At 49.5% G+C, this 13,061-nt stretch overlaps 3 protein-coding genes across 3 annotated transcripts; 1 reads left to right on the plus strand and 2 right to left on the minus strand.

The window, feature by feature from the left end:
• Positions 1 to 423: 423 nt before the first annotated feature.
• Positions 424 to 2,219, plus strand: MAA_02657 (Cytochrome P450 CYP539K1; the record flags this gene model as incomplete). The annotated part of the gene is made up of 5 exons (XM_007820655.1): positions 424 to 589; positions 667 to 1,135; positions 1,201 to 1,269; positions 1,324 to 2,024; positions 2,095 to 2,219. 5 exons carry the CDS (start codon positions 424 to 426, stop codon positions 2,217 to 2,219), a joined length of 1,530 nt encoding a protein of 509 aa, XP_007818846.1.
• A 238-nt stretch (positions 2,220 to 2,457) lies between these two features.
• On the minus strand, positions 2,458 to 2,916 carry MAA_02658 (Methylated-DNA-[protein]-cysteine S-methyltransferase, active site protein; the record flags this gene model as incomplete). Its single annotated transcript, XM_007820656.1, has 1 exon — positions 2,458 to 2,916. One exon carries the CDS (start codon positions 2,914 to 2,916, stop codon positions 2,458 to 2,460), a length of 459 nt encoding a protein of 152 aa, XP_007818847.1.
• Positions 2,917 to 3,802: 886 nt separating this feature from the next.
• On the minus strand, positions 3,803 to 4,728 carry MAA_02659 (iron sulfur assembly protein 1; the record flags this gene model as incomplete). Its single annotated transcript, XM_007820657.2, has 2 exons — positions 3,803 to 3,840; positions 3,906 to 4,728. 2 exons carry the CDS (start codon positions 4,726 to 4,728, stop codon positions 3,803 to 3,805), a joined length of 861 nt encoding a protein of 286 aa, XP_007818848.2.
• Between the last annotated feature and the right edge of the window lie 8,333 nt (positions 4,729 to 13,061).

Here is a 13,061-nt window from a genome sequence, read left to right on the forward strand (position 1 = left end):
GTTCGCACCTTCACCAACCAAAACCCCTGCATCCCCCATTGATCTGTTGCAGTTCCACCATGCGCACCATCGTCTTTAGAACGAGGCCCCCGGACCCCTGCCTAGCACCTCGGAATGCATCCAATCCAGAGGCGCCATCTGATTTGCAATATGCATCTCGTACAACCAGCCATTCCCCCATCACCAACCGGACGAGGCCCGTCCTTCAACTCTCCGGCTTGTTGTGAGATTGTATGTATGCTCCCGGAGCCCGGACCATGAAAAGAAGCTATCAACTTGCGCGCATGCCCTATGCCGACATGGGCCAACCTCATCACATCGGTCACCTTCGTTTGCATTTCTTCCATTCTCATTCTTCACGGGCGTTTTTTCCATCTTTCTGCTTCCTTCACTGTGAATTGATACTTTGATATTGTGAAAATAATGAGTATTATGCGAGAAATCCGGTCCGCTCCATCATGGATTACCATTGTGGCTATCGGCGTCTTCGCTTTCTCACTTGTATGGATTAGACACAAAGTAGCTGGGGTTCGAATTCAGCTCGCCGGTGGTACCAGGGCGCCGGTGCTAGCAGCCAACCTGCTTTCCGGTATGAAGACACAAGAAACTACTTTACAATTTCTTCAGCAATGATTCTATTCACTAACACACCGTTTCAAAATACAGCTACCAAACTGTATATTGATATTGGGACCCATCAGTATAATAACAAGCTCGCCCAATGGTGTAACGGTATATTGGACAGCAAGCAAAGCAACTATGCCGAGTTTAGTTTGACCGGGAAGAAAAGAGTTCTCATTACACGGGAGCCTGAGCAGATCAAGGCCATCTTAGCAACCAAATTTGCCAACTTTGGACATGGTCCCCAGTGGCACCGTCTATGGCGACCATTTCTCGGGAATGGCATATTTGCGACTGACGGTGATGATTGGCATCGCAGCAGGGGACTAATTCGGCCAATGTTTGTCAAGGACAGACTGCGAAATCTGGTGATTTTCGACAATTGTACCAGGAAACTCTTGTCAAGGTTGCCACCATCTGGGACGACAGTTGACATCAAGGACGTGTTTTACAGATGGACTCTGGATACTACGACGGAGTTTCTCCTGGGAGAAAATACCAATAGTCTGGACAAGTAAGTAACTAGTAACCAGTTACATACTCACAAAGTTGTATATGCTAACTATGGCGTCTAAAAAGTCCCCATAATGAAGTTGCAGAGGCAATGTCTGTCGCTCAAAGGATTCAAATGTACATATTCGTCTTAAAGTATGTCATTTCCCTGAACCTTTGTCGCAAAGCACGGTTTAACAAAACCTACAGTCCAATAGCCCCTCTGATTCCAAAAGGAGATTATTATCGTTCCATCAGAAAACTGGAAGAATTCATTGAACCAATAATCCAACGCGCTATTTCATTACCTCAACATGAGCTCGAGGAGCTTTCAAAGATCGACACTCAATATACCTTTCTTCATAGTATCGCTCGAGTAACAAAAGACCCAAAAATAATTCGGGACGAAATCATGTCAGTCCTCCTGGCTGGGAGGGATACTACTGCAGCTACATTGTCGTGGGCTATGTATGAGATGGCATATGTCCCCGAGACTTGGGCGAAGCTGCGCGAGGAGATCCTCAACGAATTAGGTCCCCACGGTATGCCGACGTATGAAACACTAAAGAACATACAGTACCTGAAGAATATCCTCAACGAGGTGCTTCGGCTTCACCCAGCTGTACCGATCAACATGCGTCAAGCGTTAGAGGACACTGTGATCCCAGGTGCTCCTGGCCAACCCGACGTCGCCCTCCTGAAGGGAGATACGGTCACAATCAACACAATCGGCATGCATGCCCGAAAAGACTTGTATCCTCCCATTTCCAAACATTTTGCTGATCCGGCCATTTTCAGTCCAGAACGTTGGGAACATTGGATCCCGACCCCGTGGACCTATACGCCGTTTAGTGGCGGACCTAGGATATGTGTGGGTCAGAACTTTGCTTTGACTGAAATGGCCTTTTGCTGTGAGTCGATATAAGTCATCAAAGTCCATATAGAAAAGAGATTTTTGCTTACTGACACGCTTTGGTGCAGTGGTTCGCTTAGCCCAAACATATGAGAGGCTCGAGTATCGAGGAGATTGGCATGCACAGCGCTTACGGGCTGACATTATCGGGACGCCCGCACTTGAAGTGCCCATAGCGTTGTTCGAGCCATAAATTTTCAACGTGTATATGAATGAAACGATGAAACGACACGATGCGGAATGCGGCAATGAATTTGATTCCGTTTCAGGCACGAAAATTCTTCCCTATTTATCCAAAACTCCCTGGTAGATACCCAAATACAATTCGTACACATGAATGAATAAGGAAATGAGTGTGGCCTACAATTAAGTTGCCATTATCGAGCGCAACCACAAGAGCATCAAGATTGGAGGAAGGCTCATGCACTCCTTTACAACCACCCTGTCCACGGTGTACTCAAAACCTTGCCTTTATCATCAAATTTAATGCCCTCGCCCTTGAGAAGACTTCGCTTCTCATCGAGCGTGATTCCCTCTCCATCCCGCGGCCATTTTCCCTTGAAACCTCCCAGCGTCATACCAGTCGCGACGACTCTGTGACAAGGGACTTCAGGTGCGAAAGGATTGCGTCGCAGGGCATTGCCTACCGCCCTGGGTGACGAGCCAAGGTACTTGGAGAGTAGACCATAGGTAGTGACCTGGCCCTCGGGGATGTGGCAAAGCGCCGTCCAGACTCGCTTCTCAAAATCCGTACGGCTGGAGCGGGCGATTCGTGAGAGTTGCACTTGCATGCTCGCAGGGGTACTTGCTGGCATGGCCGACTTCTTGCGGGATGTTTTGGCGCCCGAGGCAGCGGGATTGCCGTCTTTGCGTTTCCCGTAAAGGGCCATTGGGGATCGGCAAACCCGTGTGCGTTGAACGGAAGGCGTTGAACGGAAGCTCGTGTCCGGGTATGTGAATTTGTATACAAGAGTGGACGGGGGCAGAGAGCGTTTGGGAATTGTTTACAAATTGGATAATCAGAGGAGTGTAGTGGAGGTTGAGCTGCGGACAATTATATATGTTTTTTCTTGGGTTGTTGCTTTGGATGTGTTAGCCAAGTGCTTCTTCCATGGGAAGGAAGTATTGATCGGCCCGCGTGAATCGTCAACTTGAATGACAAATCCGGGCGTGAATCTTCCACATCGAAAGCAACACGCGACGCCAACCCACGTGACGCCACTTACGCGCTTCGTTGTCGAATCGAACGAACCCAGCGAGTAATTCCAAAGCAATTGCGACTAAACAGTCATTTATGACTCTATCGGACATGAAGACTATGGAGATTTTGGTGATCATATCAGCATTGGTATCATTACGCTACATATGTTTCTATTCAATGCAGCATTCTAGCACAATCCTCCCAATGACTTTGTCCGCCGTGAGTACATGTACAATGAGTGGGACTGATGATTTAATAACTTTGCAGGCATTCCTGCGAATATGCCGTCCGTGTGAAATACAAGTCCAATGATGCGCCACATGATGCTATGACATCTTCTACGATTTCGGCCGGTCGTGCTGATTGATGGTATCGCGAGACGATTGTGTTGAAAATGGCCATCAATACAAAAGTCCGAGTTGTCAGGAACCTGCGAAACCGCACGAGACTTCCCTCGTCAGAAATTCGTGCTCCGTGAGATGCAGTGTTTGTGTAATATAAAGCCGCCCTCGTCTCAGGGACGGTATGAGCATGTTTCCTATCTTGTTGTTGCTGTATTCTACTTTCTCTGCGTTTTATACCATGAAGGATTCGCCGCAGCCGCATTGTTCCTCTGTATATCCCGGTCAGCGCCTGCTTGATCCTCCCCGGTTCAAGGAAAAAAGAAGAAGAACGTACTTATGTTGGGATTCTTGAAAACGAACCGTTGGTTCAGCTTGTCCTCGGCCCAGTCCATTTCGGTTCCGATGATGCTAAACAGGGCTTTGCTATCGATGAGCACCTTGACTCCATCTTGCTCGACCATCTCATCAAATGTGCCAGGCTTGTCCACATATTCCAGGTGATACGCCAGACCACTGCAGCCCCGGTTACGAACGCCGACTTTGATGATCTTGGGCTCCGGCTGGTCTAGCATCGACCGAAGCTGCTCTACAGCGGCGGGCGTGAGTTTCATGGCCGCTTTCCGAGGACGTAACTTTGGCCGTGGGCGCGTAGCTCTGGGCTTTTGTGCTGCTGGTTCGCTTGCCTTTGAGATTGACGCTGGCTCTTTCGCTGGCGCTTTCGAGTCTGGAGTGGCGGGCGGTGTTGCAGGAGTTGCTTGTCTTGGTGGCGGGCGTGTCTCGTGGACCTGTGGCAGAGCCTCTGGGGGGGCTATCGGGGTCTCGGGAATGCTATCCCTATTGACATTGCGGGTGGTGGATGTCGGTAATGAGTATGAATGATATGCTGAGGCGAATTGTCGACGCGCCGAAATCTGCCGAAGTGAGTGGCAACTTTGTCGGAGTGCGACACGAGCTACCAGAGTGCGGGCGTTCATCTCGGCGGCATGAGGTCCAAATTGTATTCGCGAAATCAGTTCAGTAATGGTGCTGCTGGACTGGCAGGGTTGCTCATGCTGGATTTCACGAGGTGTTTGTTGGAAGAAGCAATCGATTGTCTTCTCCAAGTCGGCTGACAAAGGCATCGACAAACGGATGGGGCTTCGGTTACCGTGTGGCATGATTGAGTAATGCCGCATCCGGCCGAGCCAATCAACGACTGCAAATTACTAACTGCGCATGTTGCCACTTTGGAATAGGGTAGGCATTTAGACATGAGTCACGACGAAGTTCTGGCATCGATGGGATCAAACACAATATTAAAGTACCAACATGTAATACTGGTAGTAATAATGGCGATATTGATAACAAGATGGTTTTCAACCCATTTTTGGCAACATCTACACAGCTTAAGCATTGTCCACTTGGCCCGGAACCTGTGTGGTGTGTTTGATGGTTTCGACGTATCTATTTTCTTCGTCTTTATCCAGCCTGGCTATGAATTTTTTTTTTTTTTTTTTTGAGCTCGTGGTTTCTAATAACATGATGGACTTTCAAGGTGCTGTAATATGTCGGGTGAAAGTTGATTTGCCTCGCCACAGCCGAGTAAGCAGGCATCAGGTGCTAACACAGTCCCACGATAGTACCTCCATACGACCGGACGGGACAGATTTGTGAGTGTTTGGAACCAGACTCACACTTCACCACACGCTTCACCACATTTTACACTAAAATCCCATGTCGCAGACCTTTGTAAATACTTAGCGTGGGACGAAGCAGGCTCCGTTTGTTCACATACGGCATGTCGCGACCAGAACCAGCTGGCTACCCTAAACACTCAAATACTCACAATCAAGATTCCAACAAACTGCCATGCTGTACCGTGACCAAATGCACTGTTAATTCAGCCACTGCAGTTCAAACCCGTGGCATCGCAACAGGCACCGGCGAGATTCTAGTCCGCTCAGGCCTTGGACGGGCATGTTGAACGGCATTCAACAACTCAGCCGGAACACAACCATACTCCATTGTACTCCCGTAACACCGTGCTCAATGTCTAGATACTGAAATGGCCCTACGGAACAAGTCGCATGCAACCAAGTGGGCACTTGCAAAGGGGCACGTCCATCTTCCCATGGCACCGGTACTGGCCCTCATGCAAGATGACCGCCGGATTCTTGCCTCTCAACTGGGGACGCGTGTTTGAACGACGCTAAAAAGAGGTGATCAACACGGCTTAATCGATTCCTCGCATTCATGCCCAGAGACGACTTTTCCTTGCCGGGAAGTTGGACGGCGCGAGTAGCAGCCAGAACAGACGCCACTGAATGCTCCGTTCTCTCTCCGCGACTCGACTCGACCGGCAGGCAAATGAGTACTCGACTGATTCCGCATGACAAGGGGCTATTGTGGATTCGAAAAAAAAAACATAAAAAAATAATAGCCAAGTGAGACCTGGGGCCATGGCAGCCCAAAGCCAGGAGACCCCAGCATCGGGAGCGGGATCCGGTCAGAAAGAAGAATATGACAAGAGCCTGAGTCCTAGTATGTACTATGTACCACGGAGTACGGAGAAGTAGAAGTAGTACTCCGTATTAGTAGTAGCGGTCTGGGTCGGCCTCTTCTCCTCCCGGAGAGGACAAATTATTACGTGGTCACAATAGCCAGAGCGTCCCAGTGACATGGGACGAACAGACCCTGCGGAAATCACATGCAGCGGACAATTTTATGGCCCGCTCTGTCGGCTTGCCATGTACATATGTAGAATGCAAGTCCGGATGTTGCACCTGGCCATGGCTTCTGGGTTTGATAGTAATACTACTCCGTAATGTGCAAGCAATTGAGCAAGGAGGCGGATATTTGGATATATCGCTCCATGGTGGGAGAGCTTTATATCTTACTTGTCGATAGAATAGCCGGGCGGATCTTTGCTTTTTAGACTTGCGCTAGGCGGTCTTTCCTTGTTTTTTTTTTTTTTGTCTCTCTCTTTTTTCTTTCCCCCTCTCCCTCTTTTCGAATTCATCTCATAGCCGCTCAGGTGCCCAATTCTCCTCCTTGTGTCCGGGGTGCATACCAGTTGGCGAAACCACCGCCCATCCGAGACCCAATTCGCACAACACAACATAATTTGCCTGATACGGAACCTGGACAACGGGGACGACGGTGGCAAGGCGGTTCTGTGACGGAGGCAATGCGGGCCGTGATGGGACGACGGGCAAAAGTGCCAGGGTCCGCGGTGGGCGCGTAACATCGCCAATATGAACGACGTGGTCACATACGCCGGGCCTTGCATTAGGGCGCCACGAGTAACACGACCGGACTCTTTGCATGTCAGGCCACTGCCGACATTGGCGGTTCGTGTTACTTTCACAAGGATCAAACCGTGGCTTAGCCAGAGGCAACACTCCCTCCGTAATAGTAAATGGTGAACGCATGTACGGAGTAGTATTCCAGTGGAAGCCATCGTCTCCTCCGTATTACCATGATTTTTGCCTCCGTACAATGTATCCTCCGTACTCCGTACTGCAGCGGCAAAAAAGGCATGCTGCCCCCTGGTTCCCCTCCCGTTCAGTTGGCCCGTGAGTATCCCCCCATTATATGCACAGCTCGAATGTTCTGCATCGTATTTGTATAGCCTCCTGAAATGTGGTAGTATATTGCGCCAACAGTTATATCACGATACAACGTAACAATCGTCGCATTACGCTGCATGTTCCTCAGTAAAAGCGTTGACCGCGCAAATTTAAGCGAATCCACTGGCGATCGCGTAAATGGCTTCGATAGGAAAGAGGGCTCTGGCAGGACTGGAAATACCATGTATGCTCTGGATCCGAGTAGAAAGTACGCACAGAGGTCGGGAGGACAAGTCCAGCATTCCGTAGCATCTGTGTCCTTGGCACTAGTTCTAGCCCTTTCTAGCACATTACATCTCACCTTGTGCAGTAATAGCTTGGTAGGGCCCTCGGATTTCGATCCATTCGCGATCGGCGTGATATTCACCAGTTTGGTGTCCTAAAACCTGTTTGCATAGCGCACGCCGAGCCATGAGGATTTACTAGGTCTTTTGCCTCGGTATCCAATGTCCACAGTGACGAAAGGCCTCCATACTAGTCAGCAGGGGCTGATAGCATCTGATGTCTAAGGAATAACCAATCCGTAGTCAATTACAGGAAGTCAATCAACTTCAAAAACCCGCGTCTCCGTAGTGCTATATTAGCGTCAAGGCCCGGTTACCTTCTCCCAGGCTCAAAAATCTGCGTTTTCAAACCGGCAGTGTTGACGGCACTCGAATTCCAATTACCGCCAAGCATATCAACTAGCAGCCAAGTGACAAATCGCAAGATCAGTCAATACTACCTTGCCAGGGAAAATGGAGTGCCCAACGCAGTAGATGTCCGAGGCTTGGGTCTGCATCTGAGGACTTTTGTAACCATTCACACAATTTGTATTGTCGTTGTTCCAACGTATACCTTACTGTGTCGAACTGTATGTCGTGAACATGGTGCAAGTGATTGCCTATGCTCCTCGACAGTTTTGAAAGTTGATGGTTCTTCAGACTCTGACAAAGAGATGCAATGGCTCTAATCCAAGATTCTTTGTGCATAACACGAGGATAAGGGTCTTTACTAACCCACCGTTCATGCCGTAGTAGTCCCCTCAAAAGGCCACAGGAAGGTCAAGGTTTACGAGGCCTCTGAGCTTTCAATATCCAACGCAAGACAGAGGCGTGTGTGCGTATTCAAATCAAATGTGATACTGTTTGGCCATGGCCTGTGGCCAGCGAGGTTCGATTGCTTCTTTGGGTGAATTCAGGTAGCTTTTGCGGACTGCGATTCAAGAGAGGAAGAGAGAACATTCTTTGTTTTGCACATCCTGCAGCGGTAATCATTGCGAATGTAACTCGGACGAAACTCGAAATACGGGATGGGGGCTCACCAGAAGAAAAGTCTGCACGTCTACCATCTGGAAGGTGATGGCAACGACAGGTCTGGTCGTCCTTGGCGGCTACCAGGCCTCGGCGTTGCTTGCTCTGTCTGGACGGAGTCGTTTTTCCATGGCACGGGCCAATCTGATGAATGGAACCTTCTCCCCGCGGATGTCGGGAGCACCTGTTGGCCTTTATGGAGTTGGATGAAGAGCTTGCAAAGCTAATCGGAGGGCCCCAACATCGAAAGAGGTCCATCTTGCATGGCCGATCTCGTACCTGCAACTTGACCAGCAAGCTAGTCGAGCCTTTGGGTCTCGAGTCTTTTCCAACGTTGTTGGTTCGACCAACAGTTGAAGAGACAACAGCGACCACGCATCGGTCAGCGGCTGCTCTTTCCCTGCTGGGTCGGGGTTGAAGACGGGCCAGCAAATAGCGGAACGCGGAAGGCGCTGCCGTCCCCAATCACCACGCTTGTGGCTCTTGGCCCGTCCCGTTGAACGGCGAGGCGCGGATCCAATTGCCCAACATCTGAAATTTCCAATATTCCAATGTTCCCACTCCTAGTAGCAGTACTACTAGTAGTAATACCGGCACGGTAGCCCTGCAATGTGACAAGTTCATCCCTACAAGACATGACAGGTGCGGGCAAAAGTAAAAGAGACCACTTGTACCCCGTATTACGGAGCGGTAATTTCTGACTACTAATAGCAGGGCCGTGCAGCGACCAGCATCAACGGCGTACAATCTATGTATGCTCATCACGGTTGGATGGCCCACGCAGTCCAGGTTTTTCCCCCTTGCCATGGTAGGACGTCAAATGCAACATTTTAAGTGTGGTGGCGAATGCTTGTCCAGTGTCGGATGGACCTTGCAGACCGAGATACAACATGAAGACGCATAGGAAGCTGGAATTGGCCCAAATCTATGCGACAACAGCTTCTGGTGTGAAGACATGTGCATCACAAGCATGCAATTACGGTATGAGGTTAGGCTCTAGCGCTAGGCACTAGGGCAGCGAGGCATCTTGCGCGCTTTAGGATGTGATGATACGCGGGACGCAGATGCGGATGGCGATGGTGATGGTGATGGTAGTAATGACGGTGGTGGATCCGGCATACACAGGTCTAATACACAACATGTCGTCGCAGCACGCCATTCAGGCACGGCGGCAGTCCCATCCTTGCTCCGGGACAATGTGCCATATCGAATGTTTTGGTGTACTATTCGGTGGCGCAACTCGTCACCGCATGTACGAACACTAGCGCCTGATAACCTAGGTCTCGGTGGTTCCGAACTCGCTCCAAGAGTCAACTGGTCTTGTATGTAGCAGAGACGGGGTGCTGGGAAGAAAAAGAAACAAGAAATTAGCGCCCGAGGTCGAACGCTGGACAAGTTGAAAGGTTTGGCCACGTTAGCCATGCGTGCGGTTCCCAGCATCCAAACGTATGCATGTGCAGTCACATGGAGCACATGTCCGCAACTACGGAGTACATACGTATTATTGTATGAGTATTATTCAGCTCTGTACGATTTGTATCATTGCCTTGGCTATGGGCAGTCAGCAACTTTCCGTAGCACAACCAACTACCCTGTACACCGAGGTTCAATCATTCTCAGCATCTACTGCTAGGTACTATCCAGATACTAACATTGTACATGGATGCATACGACCCCGCGCGCTCATCCATGGAAATCGTTCTCAGGGGCGCAGGCGCGAAACAAAACATGGCTTTGGGCAAGGGCAGCATGAAAGGGAAAGACGTGAGACTGCGGGGAGTACTAACGAGCCTGCCCTTGAAACGGCATGGCAAGGGGCAAGTATTGATCCTCATGATGTGTAAGGCTTTGGAACTGATGACTCTAGGAATGCAATATACTGACATGATATACACGGTACTGTAGACTACTCAAGGGCAAGGCCGTCCGCCTCCCTTGCCCCCCTTGGCTTGAAAAGGACGAAACTTGATGACTACTACCACTAATAACTACTCGTACTTACTACATACAATACTCGACACATACAGGAGGTACACACATATCAAGACTCCCTCCCAGACAAGGGCAGGCCACGTTGGTGGGACGAGGTGGGTACTCCAATGTCTTGCAATCAGACGAAAAAAGCCACTGGTGACAATCAGGCTGTAGACCAAGGGAAAAAAAAAAAAAAAGAATTGGCGAGGTATCGGTTGCGTTTTTGGCAAAGTGAAGAAGGGTCTGGCGGAAGTGGAAATTGACGACTGTGACCGTGCGAGCCCCAAAACGAGACGGTTGGGCTTTTGACTGCAAGTGGAACACCACTGTGACACATGGCTTGTCATGCAGTTTGGTGTATTTATTTGTTACTCCGTATTTATTTTTGACTTTGATCAACTCGGTACTCGATACAGTCCCCTTTTCCCACGGTGCATGCTGGCTTCCTGGCAGCTGATGAGTCGAATGCCACTCTGTTGGTGCCAGTATTCCCGTGTTGGGACTGCATACGCGGGCAATGTGACGTACATTACATTAAGCAAGTATCTACCACCTACCTATTTAAGTACTTGTAAGTATGTAGGTACACACATGTATGCACATACATGGTGCCAAAAGACAAGGAAAAGCCACGACAAACAACATGGAGCACCCCGGCTCCGGTTCAATTACCAGACGACGCCTTGACTTGTTCAGTGGCCGTTGGCTGGCGATGGCTGATACTAACATTTGACAGGGGGCCGACAGCCCCGCCCAATTCGTTGTTTCTATCCCATATTCTTTTTTCCATGGAATCATACTAATAATACTACAGGTACGGAGTATGTACTACTACTACTACTAGTAATACATTCCTCCTCTCAATTATCTGGGGCCCGACGCCGCATTGGAGCCCAGGGGCGGACCGCTCGTTCTCTTGGCTTTTCTGCTCTTGGCGCCATCACATCTCACAGAGCAGCGCGGGTGAAATAGCCTGGCTACACGGCGGATCGGAGAGATGTTCAAGACATGGCACATACATACATATTACTATTACTCGTGGGCTAGCGGTGTTCTGTACCGGCGGAGATACAATTCGAACCAAATTGTGCAATGTGATGCAACAGTTGCACTACCTTGAAAGGTACATACGTAAAGTATGGAGATGCATGTGTTTGCTCTGTGGCACAAGGTGCTGTGGGCCTGTCGAGGCGTTTCGTCAATCTGCAAGGCACATGTAGATCCCAAAGCTGATGATAAATGTTCTACTCCGCACATGGCATGGAAGACAAGCGAATGAGCCTATCCTGGGCTTCCATGGTTGATACGTGAGTACATACATACTTTACTTAAGTTAAGTAGTCACTCGTTTCTGCCAGGGCCATGTGTGTATGTACTAATGAAATTTTACATGTACATACTATTACATACATACATACATGTTGTGAACTCTAGTGCTGTCTCATTGATTGGATTCATCCCACGTCCTGCCTTCTTGTTGTCTGTGCGCCTGCATGTAGTTGCTTGATTTGGCAACGCATCGAGCAGGAGCTATGGACTCGCAGTGCCAGGTTTAGCTTGGTTCCGAGACTTGCAATTTCTCGCCTCAGGTTCCGAACCCAACGGAAAACGAGCTCCAAGTGGACATGACCAGCTCCCGAGGCCAATGATGATTGCGTCGGTTCCATGCCTGTTTAAGCCGCACCAAACTTGGCTGCAGCCGCCTCCATGCACGGGTGACCCGTCATGGCCAACGTTATCTGCCGGCAAGCCACCAGTTTGGAGTTGCATGAAGCGTGATGAGAGAGTGTGGACGACGGACCGTACATGGTACATACATATGTACGTACGGAGTACGGAGTACAACTCCCAGCCAAACGGGTACTAGGTGCATGTATGTATCGCGGATATTGTTGTAGTAGTAGTACGTATGTGAGAGATGTATGCGTGTTTGTGTGTAAAAAGAATCGTAAACCAACCTTATTTTTGGTGTCCTGTTACTGCTTTTTAATTTATTTACTGTATTATTTTATTTTTTTTGTCTTGTCGTTACGCTGACCAAGGGCAAGACGGCGATCCAAAATGTCCATGGTAGCTTAGTCGGCACCAGCACCCGCCGCCCCCTCGAATGCATTGCTGGGTTCTCCGTAGATGATATTTGGTGCGACGGAATAGACGTAATTATGCATCTGTTGGCCCACGCGATCTGACAAGTTGGGATGAAACACTTTGCGTGCAGTTCTATGCTCAACCACGCATCTGTTAGTATCGGGGTTCTAACACGGTGATACCACATGCACATTGCATCCCGTCACCCGCAGTCTGTATTACATTCGGAAGAATGGTACGGAGGATTGTATGTAGTACCTAGGTAGGTACTCCGTACATATGTTGAATATTACTCCGGAGCATTCCGTACTATGAACTCGGGCGTTTGGCCTCTTCATAACACCATCTTACTCCCTGTCCGCCTGTGCGACGGTCGGCCCCGACCAGGAGTGATATTATAGCCTTTATTTCCCGTATGGGGCATTGTAACCACGGCAGTTCGTCCTCCAGACTTGAAATCGACGCGCCAGAAGCTATGGTCAACGGTCGAACCGGCCGGCCCTGGTCCAAGAGGCCTGATGGGTTGGT

This window comes from Metarhizium robertsii, assembly GCF_000187425.2.
Source record: "Metarhizium robertsii ARSEF 23 chromosome Unknown MAA_Scf_4, whole genome shotgun sequence".
NCBI classification, from domain to species: domain Eukaryota; kingdom Fungi; phylum Ascomycota; class Sordariomycetes; order Hypocreales; family Clavicipitaceae; genus Metarhizium; species Metarhizium robertsii.